Source organism: Neodiprion lecontei, chromosome 5 (genome assembly GCF_021901455.1).
Source record: "Neodiprion lecontei isolate iyNeoLeco1 chromosome 5, iyNeoLeco1.1, whole genome shotgun sequence".
NCBI classification, from domain to species: Eukaryota; Metazoa; Arthropoda; class Insecta; order Hymenoptera; family Diprionidae; genus Neodiprion; species Neodiprion lecontei.
Window position 1 is genome coordinate 2,390,506 of NC_060264.1, and position 16,580 is coordinate 2,407,085.

The window sequence follows — 16,580 nt, forward strand, 5'->3', positions numbered from 1 at the left end:
CTGGTAACGGAAGCATGATGAAGTTCTCGTGCTTTCCGACTCCTAGTATTTTGGGACAGAGAGGGAGCATCAATTTGCCTTCTCTGTCCGGAGCAGGAGCTTCACCGCCGTCACCGTCGCAGGTTGTAAGTTGCCTTGTGATTTCAGAGCTGATTTCCGTATAGTGTATATTATTTATCGCAATTTCACATCCCTGTTTGTTTTTATTCTGCAGAATGCAACGGCACGGGGAGCGGCCACAGTTATGAGCTACAAGCGCTCCGACGAACCGGAAGCGAGCAGTAGCGTCGTTAGTGTTCTTACATATTCATGACGTCAAAATTTAAGGAATCCAGCGTGAACGGTTCAATTTTATTTCACAAATATTCTTTATGTCGCAACAGATACAGCCGCTTCCCAAAATTGTCGTACAACCAAGCCCACCGAAACCACCGAAGCGAGCTGCACCTCAACCACCGACGAGATCTGACGTCGTCGACCGAGGCAATGAAAGAAAGGAGGGAGTGATTGGAAAAACATCGGCACCAGTGACGGGACCGATTCCAGTTTACAACAAAGACCCCAAGTCCGTTTCAGTTTAAGCAGTATATGCTTGGTGGTGAAAAACCATAATATCTAAACGTACTTTTTTGTCGGTTACCACAGGTCTCGGGAGCAGATAAAAAACGCAATTCTCAATAATAATTTCCTTGGTAATCTGGACGAGGCACAGGTCGAGGATCTTGTTTCAGCCATGCATCCGAAACTTGTGCCACCTGGGACGCTGGTGATCCGGCAAGGCGATATCGGTGAGTGTAATGCTGAGGATGCCAGCCCCACATCGGGAATACCATCTCAATCTGATCATCTTCGTTTATAACGTGATTCCAACGCAGGTTCTCACCTCTACGTTTCCGCGGAGGGAGAATTCAACATCTTTGAGGGTGAAGCCCTGCAGAGTACCTTCGGTCCTGGAGTGGCTTTCGGAGAGCTGGCGCTGCTCTACAACACGAAGAGACTTCGCTCGATTCAAGGTGAGTGTAGAAATTGCAAATGGGAGAACGTCTGGTTGTGTCGGAATTTCTGAGTGCTTCTGTCGTTCCCCAGTGAAGAGCGGAGGCAAGGTCTGGATCCTTGATCGGGGAGTCTTCCGCACGGTGATGATGAGGAGCGTGCAGGACAGGCTGCAATCCAACATACGATTCCTCAGGCGGATAACGATATTCCAGAGTCTACCAGAACCGAAGGACCATGTCCTCGCGAAGATCTCGGACCTACTACGAGTGGTGAGTGGTCCATCTGGTGTGATGAACGAGTGTTTGACGAAGTCTTCCTTCGATTTCAGTCGTTGTATCCTTCCGTTGTAGGAATTCTTTCCGGCCGGAACTCGGATCGTTCGACAAGGCGAGGAAGGTCACAAATTCTACATAATTCGTGGCGGAACCGTAAAAATTACGAAGGACACCCTCTACGGCGGAGAGGAACAAATGGTGTTGCTTGATCGCGGAAAGTACTTTGGTGAAAAGGCCCTACTCAACGAGGGAGAAAACCGGCGTCAAGCCAACGCGATCGCCATGCCGCCAGGAGCCGAGTGTCTCACTCTTGACAGACAGTCAGTCTTATTATACGTCGGTTTCCTATTGCTAAAGTTCCAGCCCTTTGTGATATGGTGATTCACTCGATAATATTCTCGCAGATCTTTCCTCAACTACCTTGGAGCTCTCGAGGAGATACGAACCAAGGACTGGATGGCCGAGTACGACAAGCAGAAGAAGTCGCTGACCATGCAGACGTGGATCAGCGAGTACGCGAACCTGAAACTGTCGGATCTGGAATGCAGGGCGACGCTGGGGGTCGGTGGATTCGGAAGGGTGGAGCTCGTTGTTCCGAAATCCATGCCGGATAAGAGTTTCGCATTGAAATTACTGAAGAAGAAAACAATGGTCGACCAGCAGCAGCAGGAGCATGTCCTTAACGAGAAGTGGATCATGCAGGCATGCTCATCGCCGTTCATCTGCAAGTTAGTTCGACCGCTTTTAAAATTCAGAATCGACCGATTGCTGGTAATAAGTATCGTAATCGAGCGACGCGTTTTGCAGACTGTACCAGACCTACAAGGACAGAAAGTATGTATATTTCCTGATGGAGGTTTGCCTTGGTGGTGACGTCTGGACCACTCTTCAACAGAAACGATTTTTCAACGACCCCACATCCCAATTCATGGTCGGCTGCGTAGTGGAGGCCCTGGACCACCTCCACTCTCTAAACATCGTCTACCGCGATCTCAAACCGGAAAACCTGATGCTGGACTCCCGAGGATACCTAAAACTAGTAGATATCCAACAGTTATTCTTTTTCTGCTGCCTTTGATTTTATTTTTGGTTTTCATTTACCGGTATACAGATTCACTTGTCCAAGGACGGGGATCCATCTTCTATTTATTTTTGCTTAAAGAATTGATCTGTTCTTCTTCAGGTCGACTTCGGGTTTAGCAAAAAGATTGGCCCCGACAAGACCTGGACTTTTGCCGGAACACCGGAGTACGTCGCCCCAGAGATAATTCTGAACAAAGGACACGACAGGTGAATGAATCGGCTATGATTCCTTGCCAAATTGTCTTCCGATAGCTAATGATGTTCATATATTGACGAAACGGTGAACTTACAGGGCGGTTGATTACTGGGCATTGGGTATTCTTACACACGAGTTGCTGGTTGGCAAACCACCGTTCAGAGACCACGACCACATGTCGACGTACAACAAGATCCTGAAGGGAATCGATGCCGTTAGCATACCGAACATCGTCAACAAATCTGCGAATAATTTTATAAGGAAACTTCTCCGCCAGAGCCCTTCAGAGCGATTGGGATATCAGCGTGCCGGTGTCCAAGAAATCCGCGATCATAAGTATGTGAAAAGATATTCTTCTATCTACTAAAAAGGAGAGCTTTTTTTTACGAAGTTCTCTACCAATGGATATCAAATTTAAATCTATTTTAGGTGGTTTGGCGGGTTCAACTGGGAAGCTCTTCGTGAGCAGAGCATGTCTGCGCCTATAATTCCTGAGGTAAGGGCTGATCCAATGGTATAATTGTCAATGCACTCGGTGTTCCAAGTTTCTAATAACAATCTTATTTTTATAATCAGGTACGGAGTCACATAGATACGAAAAACTTTGGAAAGTATCCAGCAGATACTGACCTTCCGCCAGACGAATTCTCTGGCTGGGATCAAGATTTCTAATCATACCATCGATTATAACAATTCACTTTTTGAACGAGAGACTAATATTTATTAATTGGAGACGATTTATATCTTCAATGTAGATAATAGTTACACGCTATACAGTAACATGTGTATCCATGGTTGCGCCGCTAAGTAACACATGATAGAATATTTTATAATTATTTACGTATTATTATATAGACTGTTACTGCATCTCACCCGTATTATACCTGCCTGTCCCAACTGTTACAATTCTAAACCATGTATAATCAGACTGTATTCGAACTTTAATGGTCATCGATAGATTAGGTTTTCACTTTTAATTAAAAGCTGTATAATTTATAATTTTATTTTTATTTCTTCGTACCTAATATTACTCATCTATAAAAATTAATTATTTTTTAATTTTATGACCATAAGGTAACTATGTAATTCGGAATATCAAATCGCTACTATAAGTGTGGACTTAATTTTTGCCAAGCCGTATCTCCAAATCCATCATCTCCACCGCTACATCATCTGAAAATTGATCTTGGAAGATCATCAGCTGCAATTAAAATATGTGTGATGAGTGTTTACCCGAAACGGAATCGATCTCATTTTGTCACCTGCATATCACATCATACTCACGATGTCTATAAGTTCGCGGAGTGAACTTCTCTTGGGATACTTCCTGTAGGTGGCGAGAGAAGCCTTCCCTATGAGATCGAGGGTGGTATCGAATTGATCTCGGCAGAGGGACCGGTGTTCCCGTGGAGCAGAATAACTTCGTGATATATAATACCGGTGAAAGAGCCAGTTGGAGACGAATACCATGAAGTCGGAATCCATCACTGACCGATTTGCCTCTATCGTCATTTTTATAATGATGCAAGTCCACGGCTGCTCGCAAAGATTCTTCAGAATTTTTAGATTACCCACCGCCTTGCAATAATCAAGCAGCTTCACAAGCAGGATATACAACAATTCTCTATCCGCAGGTCCACTCTGTAATTTTTCCACCGACATCGGTAAGCACGGATTTTGATTTATCTATGAAAAAAAATTGTAAACTTACTTTAGCGAGATTCCCGTGAAGCTGGAGATAGAACGCGATTATCACGTTATCGGAGCTCGAACCAGGCGACATTTTCTTCAACTTGATTACGGGATTCTCGACTTTCCCGATTAGCATCACGGTGGCAAGCTCGACGGCGCCTGAACACTCGTCGACAGACATCTCTTTGAGCAAGTCATCCAATTCTATTTCCAAACAGTCTGGGCACTGTAGAAAGAGAAAGATAATTAATGAATAAAGGTACCAAAAGCACAGAGATCAGAATAGATATTGGAATGAAGATTGTACCTGGATCGAGTACTTTGCTTGGCAGCTGATAAGGAACGACAAGCAACGGAAGCAAATGTACGAAAGGGCTGGATCCTTTTTAGCGAATGCGACATTTTTCAGAACTGCGATGAGCCTCGGTTCCTTTGTAAACATCGTGATACCTTCGGGGCGAAAGGAAAGTTGGAAAATTTGTCGGTCGTTCGACTATCTTACATGTGCTCTTCATTTTCTTTAAAATTGCATTGGATACCTTGAACGACATTCCGGCGAATGCACAGTTGCAAAAGACAATAAGCGTTTCTGATCCCCAAAGAAACAAGATTTGAGTCATACTCGTTTTTGAGAATGAACATTATCAGCTGATACAAGAAACGGACTAGGGCTATTCCTGACATTTCATTCGGTTCCAATATGACAGCGAGCTTCAAAACGTTTGTCGTGTTGTGGACTGAAATACGCATTTGGATAAATTTCCGTAAAACGAATTTCAGTAATTAGAAAGTTGGATTTACTGTTCATTTCATGCCCAGCGGCCAAAACTTGCGGCAACATTTCCCAAACGACATTTCCGAGCTTCTCAGGATTTTGGGCGCTATCGAGTACCTCCAGTATCGCCTTCATAGCTGTATCCACCGCCCTGGGAGATCCGTTTTTGACCATTTCCTGTTCATGATGGAACATTAGACGGACGGTAGACGTTGTCGGGGATAAAACTTACTATCGAGCCTTACCATCAAGCAGTGATTTGTCACATCTACATCGACCGTCCCGTCAACGAGGCACCCGACGTCGCCGTCGTTCTCAAGCCACAAGCAAACAACGTTAGCCCTGAACTTATCGGATACCGTCGTACTTTGGAGACAGTGAACAACAACGGCAGGATGATGAGTGTAATATTGTTCCAGATCGGAGGATTCGAACGCAGCGAAAAGACGCGTTGCCACCGTATCATAGAACTGAATAGTAGTCGGGTTTTCGTGCGAAACTGCGGTGACCTTTGTTTGCGAAAAGTTTAACGAGTTATAAGGTGAAGCTGAACCAAGGGAGGGAAATCAATGGTAGTTACTCACGCAAAACGTGAACCAAAGAGCCTTCTGTATCGTTGTTGACTTCCGCTTGGTCTTCGAGCTTGATGAAGATATTACATAGGATACAATGAGCGGCAAATAGGGCGCTGCGTCCGTGGATTGAACAAGAAAATAATAGTAGAAGAATACGAGCAGTGCATCAGCCCTGTCGTCTCCTTCGCTCAATAAAGGGGGCCAGTCCGAGGGATCTGAAGGGAGTGATCTGAAGGCGTTGACTAAGAATTTCTGGAACTGCTTCGTACCTCCGAGCCAGCTGTCTGCCGACAACGAAACCGAGGCCAGGGTCGTCAAGATTCGGGAGAGCAGGAAGAGTGCGTCGGTCCTCAAGTCCTGGCTGAAGGTGGTGCATGTGAGGATGTCGACGGAGTAACCAAAAGGTACCGAATGCTTTCATTCAATCAGAAATAGTTTTATCTTACGTTGCAAGAGTCGTGAGACGTGGTAAGGTCAGTAGATATCCCTGTTCAGCCAAGTAGTTTGACAAGTTTCTCGTGTCGCAGTGTCTCACATCGTAAATACCATTCATACAGTTCACGAACCACTCATAGAATGGACCGTTACTTTCGTCCAGCTCAATTTTCTGTTTGATTATTAAAGATTAAGTCATAACTATGTAAAGTGATAGTTGATTAAATGATATATTTAACTGACGTTGAAGTTGGGGATCACGGATTTCATCATTGCTGAATAGCAGCAATTCGCGAGTTCTGCTTTATGTGTTGACTGCAGATCACCTTCGTCACTGCAATCGTAATCGGTAGATACGCAGGACCTACTAGAGATAAGTTTCAAAACATTGATACTAATCATCTTGTATTGTTTTATTTGATTTCCAATATTCAGGACTCACCGAATGCCTGAGGCGCAGACCGCAGAGATCATCACCAACGCCCGAAAAGAGTATTTTCCGTCGGAAGGATTCTTAGCTTCAACAATTCGGTGCATAAGGTTCAGCACTCTGCTGACGACGTCGAGGACGAGCGCCTCATCCTCTGGACTTGGGGTGGCGTCGTCGGATCCGGTGCGTCCCATAACGATGTTGAGGATGCTTGCCGTCGAAAATACGATCCGGTAGGCCGGAGATGAGGTGGATAGAAGTTTTTTGAGAAACTCAAATATTTGCTTTGATTCGCAAATCGTCCTTGCCGACACTTGAAATGTATTGGCACTAGGCAGAAGTGAAAAAATGAATGAATAAAGAATTAACATTTTCATTGATAATATTATATACGGACGTTCAATTTTATTAATGAATGCTTTACATGTGTATGTATGTTATGTCTGTACGCTTCGAATAGCATTTAGTCCTTGTCTATACTTGAAATGTAATATTACTCTGCACAAATGTAAGATTGGACAAATAAAGAAAGAAAGTTTTCGTTGGAAATTTTATACAATGACGTTCGTTGTTATTATTGTATGATCTACCTTACTAATATTTTGTCCAGTGTTCGGACCATGTTCTCGAGCATGACAGAATAGTCTGATGAAAATTCCGAGTCCTGCATTGTAAGAAAATGACCAGTACGCAGGATCGAGGCCACTACGTAGGACGCGTGATTTTGATTGTAGAATTGACGACTAACTATCAGGATGGAAAAGCATTTGAGAGTTGCCCTGTGAAAATAAAACTAGGTTAGTCTAGTTTTTTCGCCAATTTGAGAGGCATGACGTTCTATTCTTGAAATCAGAGTAGTCGACCAAGTCTAGAATGATTGTGTTCCCATGAGAATCGAAAAAGGTATTTGACCCGTATTGTTCGAATATCTTTCATCTTGGAATCGATTCGTGTGACTCTTTCCTGACTAATTGGACCCCCTAGAACTCAGAAAACGCAGCAAAAAGAGCGTGGGATCAACAGAGAAGAAATTTGGAAGTAAATTCTTGGTTTTTCGGCTGTAACTTTTGCTCTGTTGATCGCAGCCTATCGGGACTGCGCCCAATCGATTTCTCTCGCAAAATTACGTCGGAACAGTGCATGAAATAATTTATTCCGGCACTTTTCAAAATCGCCAAAATTTTCGCCAAAAATGCAGAGGGGTTAACCTTCCTTTTTTTTGGACCAAAAAATTTTTCGTCTCAGAAGTGATTTGTATGACCCTTTCCCGACCAATTGGACCCCCAGGAACTCAGAAAACGCAGCGAAAAGAGCGTAGGATGAACAGGAGAGAAATTACGGAGGAAAAAGCACCTGCTGAAAAATGTCGAAAACACAGGTTCACGTTTTTTGGCTGTAACTTTTGTTCTGTTGATCGCAGCCTATCGGGACTGCGCCCAATCGATTTCTCTCGCAAAATTACGTCGGAACAGTGCATGAAATAATTTATTCCGGCACTTTTCAAAATCGCCAAAATTTTCGCCAAAAATGCAAAGGGGTTAACCTTCCTTTTTTTTTGACCAAAAAATTTTTCGTCTCTGAAGTGATTTGTATGACCCTTTCCCGACCAATTGGACCCCTAGGAACTCAGAAAACGCAGCGAAAAGAGCGTAGGATGAACAGGAGAGAAATTACGGAGGAAAAAGCACCTGCTGAAAAATGTCGAAAACACAGGTTCACGTTTTTTGGCTGTAACTTGTGTTCTGTTGATCGCAGCCTATCGGGACTGCGCCCAATCGATTTCTCTCGCAAAATTACGTCGGAACAGTGCATGAAATAATTTATTCCGGCACTTTTCAAAATCGCCAAAATTTTCGCCAAAAATGCAAAGGGGTTAACCTTCCTTTTTTTTTGACCAAAAAATTTTTCGTCTCAGAAGTGATTTGTATGACCCTTTCCCGACCAATTGGACCCCCAGGAACTCAGAAAACGCAGCGAAAAGAGCGTAGGATGAACAGGAGAGAAATTACGGAGGAAAAAGCACCTGCTGAAAAATGTCGAAAACACAGGTTCACGTTTTTTGGCTGTAACTTTTGTTCTGTTCATCGCAGCCTATCGGGACTGCGCCCAATCGATTTCTCTCGCAAAATTACGTCGGAACAGTGCATGAAATAATTTATTCCGGCACTTTTCAAAATCCCCAAAATTTTCGCCAAAAATGCAAAGGGGTTAACCTTCCTTTTTTTTTGACCAAAAAATTTTTCGTCTCAGAAGTGATTTGTATGACCCTTTCCCGACCAATTGGACCCCCAGGAACTCAGAAAACGCAGCGAAAAGAGCGTAGGATGAACAGGAGAGAAATTACGGAGGAAAAAGCACCTGCTGAAAAATGTCGAAAACACAGGTTCACGTTTTTTGGCTGTAACTTTTGTTCTGTTGATCGCAGCCTATCGGGACTGCGCCCAATCGATTTCTCTCGCAAAATTACGTCGGAACAGTGCATGAAATAATTTATTCCGGCACTTTTCAAAATCCCCAAAATTTTCGCCAAAAATGCAAAGGGGTTAACCTTCCTTTTTTTTTGACCAAAAAATTTTTCGTCTCAGAAGTGATTTGTATGACCCTTTCCCGACCAATTGGACCCCCAGGAACTCAGAAAACGCAGCGAAAAGAGCGTAGGATGAACAGGAGAGAAATTACGGAGGAAAAAGCACCTGCTGAAAAATGTCGAAAACACAGGTTCACGTTTTTTGGCTGTAACTTTTGTTCTGTTGATCGCAGCCTATCGGGACTGCGCCCAATCGATTTCTCTCGCAAAATTACGTCGGAACAGTGCATGAAATAATTTATTCCGGCACTTTTCAAAATCCCCAAAATTTTCGCCAAAAATGCAAAGGGGTTGTTAACCTTCCTTTTTTTTTGACCAAAAAATTTTTCGTCTCAGAAGTGATTTGTATGACCTTTTCCCGACCAATTGGATCCCCAGGAACTCAGAAAACGCAGCGAAAAGAGCGTAGGATGAACAGGAGAGAAATTACGGAGGAAAAAGCACCTGCTGAAAAATGTCGAAAACACAGGTTCACGTTTTTTGGCTGTAACTTTTGTTCTGTTGATCGCAGCCTAACGGGACTGCGCCCAATCGATTTCTCTCGCGAAATTACGTCGGAACAGTGCATGAAATAATTTATTCCGGCACTTTTCAAAATCGCCAAAATTTTCGCCAAAAATGCAAAGGGGTTAACCTTCCTTTTTTTTTGACCAAAAAATTTTTCGTCTCTGAAGTGATTTGTATGACCCTTTCCCGACCAATTGGACCCCTAGGAACTCAGAAAACGCAGCGAAAAGAGCGTAGGATGAACAGGAGAGAAATTACGGAGGAAAAAGCACCTGCTGAAAAATGTCGAAAACACAGGTTCACGTTTTTTGGCTGTAACTTTTGTTCTGTTGATCGCAGCCTATCGGGACTGCGCCCAATCGATTTCTCTCGCAAAATTACGTCGGAACAGTGCATGAAATAATTTATTCAGGCACTTTTCAAAATCGCCAAAATTTTCGCCAAAAATGCAAAGGGGTTAACCTTCCTTTTTTTTTGACCAAAAAATTTTTCGTCTCAGAAGTGATTTGTATGACCCTTTCCCGACCAATTGGACCCCCAGGAACTCAGAAAACGCAGCGAAAAGAGCGTAGGATGAACAGGAGAGAAATTACGGAGGAAAAAGCACCTGCTGAAAAATGTCGAAAACACAGGTTCACGTTTTTTGGCTGTAACTTTTGTTCTGTTGATCGCAGCCTATCGGGACTGCGCCCAATCGATTTCTCTCGCAAAATTACGTCGGAACAGTGCATGAAATAATTTATTCCGGCACTTTTCAAAATCGCCAAAATTTTCGCCAAAAATGCAAAGGGGTTAACCTTCCTTTTTTTTTGACCAAAGAATTTTTCGTCTCAGAAGTGATTTGTATGACCCTTTCCCGACCAATTGGACCCCCAGGAACTCAGAAAACGCAGCGAAAAGAGCGTAGGATGAACAGGAGAGAAATTACGGAGGAAAAAGCACCTGCTGAAAAATGTCGAAAACACAGGTTCACGTTTTTTGGCTGTAACTTTTGTTCTGTTGATCGCAGCCTATCGGGACTGCGCCCAATCGATTTCTCTCGCAAAATTACGTCGGAACAGTGCATGAAATAATTTATTCAGGCACTTTTCAAAATCGCCAAAATTTTCGCCAAAAATGCAAAGGGGTTAACCTTCCTTTTTTTTTGACCAAAAAATTTTTCGTCTCAGAAGTGATTTGTATGACCCTTTCCCGACCAATTGGACCCCCAGGAACTCAGAAAACGCAGCGAAAAGAGCGTAGGATGAACAGGAGAGAAATTACGGAGGAAAAAGCACCTGCTGAAAAATGTCGAAAACACAGGTTCACGTTTTTTGGCTGTAACTTTTGTTCTGTTGATCGCAGCCTATCGGGACTGCGCCCAATCGATTTCTCTCGCAAAATTACGTCGGAACAGTGCATGAAATAATTTATTCCGGCACTTTTCAAAATCGCCAAAATTTTCGCCAAAAATGCAAAGGGGTTAACCTTCCTTTTTTTTTGACCAAAGAATTTTTCGTCTCAGAAGTGATTTGTATGACCCTTTCCCGACCAATTGGACCCCCAGGAACTCAGAAAACGCAGCGAAAAGAGCGTAGGATGAACAGGAGAGAAATTACGGAGGAAAAAGCACCTGCTGAAAAATGTCGAAAACACAGGTTCACGTTTTTTGGCTGTAACTTTTGTTCTGTTGATCGCAGCCTATCGGGACTGCGCCCAATCGATTTCTCTCGCAAAATTACGTCGGAACAGTGCATGAAATAATTTATTCCGGCACTTTTCAAAATCGCCAAAATTTTCGCCAAAAATGCAAAGGGGTTAACCTTCCTTTTTTTTTGACCAAAAAATTTTTCGTCTCTGAAGTGATTTGTATGACCCTTTCCCGACCAATTGGACCCCTAGGAACTCAGAAAACGCAGCGAAAAGAGCGTAGGATGAACAGGAGAGAAATTACGGAGGAAAAAGCACCTGCTGAAAAATGTCGAAAACACAGGTTCACGTTTTTTGGCTGTAACTTGTGTTCTGTTGATCGCAGCCTATCGGGACTGCGCCCAATCGATTTCTCTCGCAAAATTACGTCGGAACAGTGCATGAAATAATTTATTCCGGCACTTTTCAAAATCGCCAAAATTTTCGCCAAAAATGCAAAGGGGTTAACCTTCCTTTTTTTTTGACCAAAAAATTTTTCGTCTCAGAAGTGATTTGTATGACCCTTTCCCGACCAATTGGACCCCCAGGAACTCAGAAAACGCAGCGAAAAGAGCGTAGGATGAACAGGAGAGAAATTACGGAGGAAAAAGCACCTGCTGAAAAATGTCGAAAACACAGGTTCACGTTTTTTGGCTGTAACTTTTGTTCTGTTCATCGCAGCCTATCGGGACTGCGCCCAATCGATTTCTCTCGCAAAATTACGTCGGAACAGTGCATGAAATAATTTATTCCGGCACTTTTCAAAATCCCCAAAATTTTCGCCAAAAATGCAAAGGGGTTAACCTTCCTTTTTTTTTGACCAAAAAATTTTTCGTCTCAGAAGTGATTTGTATGACCCTTTCCCGACCAATTGGACCCCCAGGAACTCAGAAAACGCAGCGAAAAGAGCGTAGGATGAACAGGAGAGAAATTACGGAGGAAAAAGCACCTGCTGAAAAATGTCGAAAACACAGGTTCACGTTTTTTGGCTGTAACTTTTGTTCTGTTGATCGCAGCCTATCGGGACTGCGCCCAATCGATTTCTCTCGCAAAATTACGTCGGAACAGTGCATGAAATAATTTATTCCGGCACTTTTCAAAATCCCCAAAATTTTCGCCAAAAATGCAAAGGGGTTAACCTTCCTTTTTTTTTGACCAAAAAATTTTTCGTCTCAGAAGTGATTTGTATGACCCTTTCCCGACCAATTGGACCCCCAGGAACTCAGAAAACGCAGCGAAAAGAGCGTAGGATGAACAGGAGAGAAATTACGGAGGAAAAAGCACCTGCTGAAAAATGTCGAAAACACAGGTTCACGTTTTTTGGCTGTAACTTTTGTTCTGTTGATCGCAGCCTATCGGGACTGCGCCCAATCGATTTCTCTCGCAAAATTACGTCGGAACAGTGCATGAAATAATTTATTCCGGCACTTTTCAAAATCCCCAAAATTTTCGCCAAAAATGCAAAGGGGTTGTTAACCTTCCTTTTTTTTTGACCAAAAAATTTTTCGTCTCAGAAGTGATTTGTATGACCTTTTCCCGACCAATTGGATCCCCAGGAACTCAGAAAACGCAGCGAAAAGAGCGTAGGATGAACAGGAGAGAAATTACGGAGGAAAAAGCACCTGCTGAAAAATGTCGAAAACACAGGTTCACGTTTTTTGGCTGTAACTTTTGTTCTGTTGATCGCAGCCTAACGGGACTGCGCCCAATCGATTTCTCTCGCGAAATTACGTCGGAACAGTGCATGAAATAATTTATTCCGGCACTTTTCAAAATCGCCAAAATTTTCGCCAAAAATGCAAAGGGGTTAACCTTCCTTTTTTTTTGACCAAAAAATTTTTCGTCTCTGAAGTGATTTGTATGACCCTTTCCCGACCAATTGGACCCCTAGGAACTCAGAAAACGCAGCGAAAAGAGCGTAGGATGAACAGGAGAGAAATTACGGAGGAAAAAGCACCTGCTGAAAAATGTCGAAAACACAGGTTCACGTTTTTTGGCTGTAACTTTTGTTCTGTTGATCGCAGCCTATCGGGACTGCGCCCAATCGATTTCTCTCGCAAAATTACGTCGGAACAGTGCATGAAATAATTTATTCAGGCACTTTTCAAAATCGCCAAAATTTTCGCCAAAAATGCAAAGGGGTTAACCTTCCTTTTTTTTTGACCAAAAAATTTTTCGTCTCAGAAGTGATTTGTATGACCCTTTCCCGACCAATTGGACCCCCAGGAACTCAGAAAACGCAGCGAAAAGAGCGTAGGATGAACAGGAGAGAAATTACGGAGGAAAAAGCACCTGCTGAAAAATGTCGAAAACACAGGTTCACGTTTTTTGGCTGTAACTTTTGTTCTGTTGATCGCAGCCTATCGGGACTGCGCCCAATCGATTTCTCTCGCAAAATTACGTCGGAACAGTGCATGAAATAATTTATTCCGGCACTTTTCAAAATCGCCAAAATTTTCGCCAAAAATGCAAAGGGGTTAACCTTCCTTTTTTTTTGACCAAAGAATTTTTCGTCTCAGAAGTGATTTGTATGACCCTTTCCCGACCAATTGGACCCCCAGGAACTCAGAAAACGCAGCGAAAAGAGCGTAGGATGAACAGGAGAGAAATTACGGAGGAAAAAGCACCTGCTGAAAAATGTCGAAAACACAGGTTCACGTTTTTTGGCTGTAACTTTTGTTCTGTTGATCGCAGCCTATCGGGACTGCGCCCAATCGATTTCTCTCGCAAAATTACGTCGGAACAGTGCATGAAATAATTTATTCAGGCACTTTTCAAAATCGCCAAAATTTTCGCCAAAAATGCAAAGGGGTTAACCTTCCTTTTTTTTTGACCAAAAAATTTTTCGTCTCAGAAGTGATTTGTATGACCCTTTCCCGACCAATTGGACCCCCAGGAACTCAGAAAACGCAGCGAAAAGAGCGTAGGATGAACAGGAGAGAAATTACGGAGGAAAAAGCACCTGCTGAAAAATGTCGAAAACACAGGTTCACGTTTTTTGGCTGTAACTTTTGTTCTGTTGATCGCAGCCTATCGGGACTGCGCCCAATCGATTTCTCTCGCAAAATTACGTCGGAACAGTGCATGAAATAATTTATTCCGGCACTTTTCAAAATCGCCAAAATTTTCGCCAAAAATGCAAAGGGGTTAACCTTCCTTTTTTTTTGACCAAAGAATTTTTCGTCTCAGAAGTGATTTGTATGACCCTTTCCCGACCAATTGGACCCCCAGGAACTCAGAAAACGCAGCGAAAAGAGCGTAGGATGAACAGGAGAGAAATTACGGAGGAAAAAGCACCTGCTGAAAAATGTCGAAAACACAGGTTCACGTTTTTTGGCTGTAACTTTTGTTCTGTTGATCGCAGCCTATCGGGACTGCGCCCAATCGATTTCTCTCGCAAAATTACGTCGGAACAGTGCATGAAATAATTTATTCCGGCACTTTTCAAAATCGCCAAAATTTTTGCCAAAAATGCAAAGGGGTTAACCTTCCTTTTTTTTTGACCAAAAAATTTTTCGTCTCAGAAGTGATTTGTATGACCTTTTCCCGACCAATTGGATCCCCAGGAACTCAGAAAACGCAGCGAAAAGAGCGTAGGATGAACAGGAGAGAAATTACGGAGGAAAAAGCACCTGCTGAAAAATGTCGAAAACACAGGTTCACGTTTTTTGGCTGTAACTTTTGTTCTGTTGATCGCAGCCTATCGGGACTGCGCCCAATCGATTTCTCTCGCAAAATTACGTCGGAACAGTGCATGAAATAATTTATTCCGGCACTTTTCAAAATCCCCAAAATTTTCGCCAAAAATGCAAAGGGGTTGTTAACCTTCCTTTTTTTTTGACCAAAAAATTTTTCGTCTCTGAAGTGATTTGTATGACCCTTTCCCGACCAATTGGACCCCTAGGAACTCAGAAAACGCAGCGAAAAGAGCGTAGGATGAACAGGAGAGAAATTACGGAGGAAAAAGCACCTGCTGAAAAATGTCGAAAACACAGGTTCACGTTTTTTGGCTGTAACTTTTGTTCTGTTGATCGCAGCCTATCGGGACTGCGCCCAATCGATTTCTCTCGCAAAATTACGTCGGAACAGTGCATGAAATAATTTATTCCGGCACTTTTCAAAATCGCCAAAATTTTCGCCAAAAATGCAAAGGGGTTAACCTTCCTTTTTTTTTGACCAAAAAATTTTTCGTCTCAGAAGTGATTTGTATGACCCTTTCCCGACCAATTGGACCCCCAGGAACTCAGAAAACGCAGCGAAAAGAGCGTAGGATGAACAGGAGAGAAATTACGGAGGAAAAAGCACCTGCTGAAAAATGTCGAAAACACAGGTTCACGTTTTTTGGCTGTAACTTTTGTTCTGTTGATCGCAGCCTATCGGGACTGCGCCCAATCGATTTCTCTCGCAAAATTACGTCGGAACAGTGCATGAAATAATTTATTCCGGCACTTTTCAAAATCGCCAAAATTTTCGCCAAAAATGCAAAGGGGTTAACCTTCCTTTTTTTTTGACCAAAAAATTTTTCGTCTCAGAAGTGATTTGTATGACCCTTTCCCGACCAATTGGACCCCCAGGAACTCAGAAAACTCAGCGAAAAGAGCGTAGGATGAACAGGAGAGAAATTACGAAGGGAAAAGCACCTGCCGAAAAATGACGAAAACACAGGTTCACGTTTTTTGGCTGTAACTTTTGTTCTGTTGATCGCAGCCTATCGGGACTGCACCCAATCGATTTTTCTCGCAAAATTACGTCGGAATAGCGCATGAAAGAATTTATTCCAGCACAAGTTAAAACCGCGAAATTTTCCGTTGGAAATACAAATGGTTAGCATTACTGTTATATTATTAATTACGGAAATATTCTGTTTTTTGGCTATTACTCCTGATCAGCGTAGAAATGTACTAACGCAATGATAGTTTTTCAATGATTTTCGAAATCGCTAAATTTGACACGAAATAAATTCAAAGGACTCAAAGATTCCTATATTGCGATTCTGGAGCCCAAAAAGCTTTGTATTGGAAGTTTATCGCACCTGAGTAGCGGTCCCAACATCGTCATAGTTGTTTCGCAGAGTAATGCAATTATTTCTGACTTAAGAAGTGCCGTGATAACCAGGTCTCGGCTTACTTCCGAATTACATTTCAATTCATTGATCAACAAGGTCACAGCTTCCTTCTGAAAAATACATAATTCATGTACAAAGGGTCAATTGATGTAATCGAACTCATTCATTGATTGTATTGCAAAATAACACAAGACCGCCTGGACAATTGTATTCTCACCTGCTTGTCTATTTCGCGAGACATCAACTTTTCTTTGATTTGATGTAACCTTTGACTTGTACGATTTTTCCATGATCGT

The 16,580-nt window shown here is 42.7% G+C and overlaps 2 protein-coding genes across 2 annotated transcripts; one reads left to right on the top strand and one right to left on the bottom strand.

The window, feature by feature from the left end:
• The first annotated feature begins 14 nt into the window (after positions 1 to 14).
• LOC107225029 (cGMP-dependent protein kinase, isozyme 1) lies at positions 15 to 3,222 on the top strand. Its single transcript, XM_015665332.2, has 13 exons — positions 15 to 125; positions 215 to 289; positions 384 to 565; positions 646 to 788; positions 876 to 1,013; positions 1,087 to 1,265; positions 1,347 to 1,591; positions 1,676 to 1,999; positions 2,079 to 2,310; positions 2,455 to 2,561; positions 2,647 to 2,886; positions 2,980 to 3,046; positions 3,127 to 3,222. The coding sequence occupies exons 1-13, from the start codon at positions 15 to 17 to the stop codon at positions 3,220 to 3,222; spliced, it is 2,139 nt and encodes a 712-aa protein (XP_015520818.1).
• Positions 3,223 to 3,587: 365 nt separating this feature from the next.
• On the bottom strand, positions 3,588 to 5,140 carry LOC124294531. The gene is made up of 6 exons (XM_046740090.1): positions 5,044 to 5,140; positions 4,782 to 4,979; positions 4,550 to 4,692; positions 4,262 to 4,468; positions 3,835 to 4,191; positions 3,588 to 3,751 (listed from the first exon to the last, which is right to left on the bottom strand). The coding sequence occupies exons 1-6, from the start codon at positions 5,081 to 5,083 to the stop codon at positions 3,671 to 3,673; spliced, it is 1,026 nt and encodes a 341-aa protein (XP_046596046.1). The 5' UTR covers positions 5,084 to 5,140; the 3' UTR covers positions 3,588 to 3,670.
• Between the last annotated feature and the right edge of the window lie 11,440 nt (positions 5,141 to 16,580).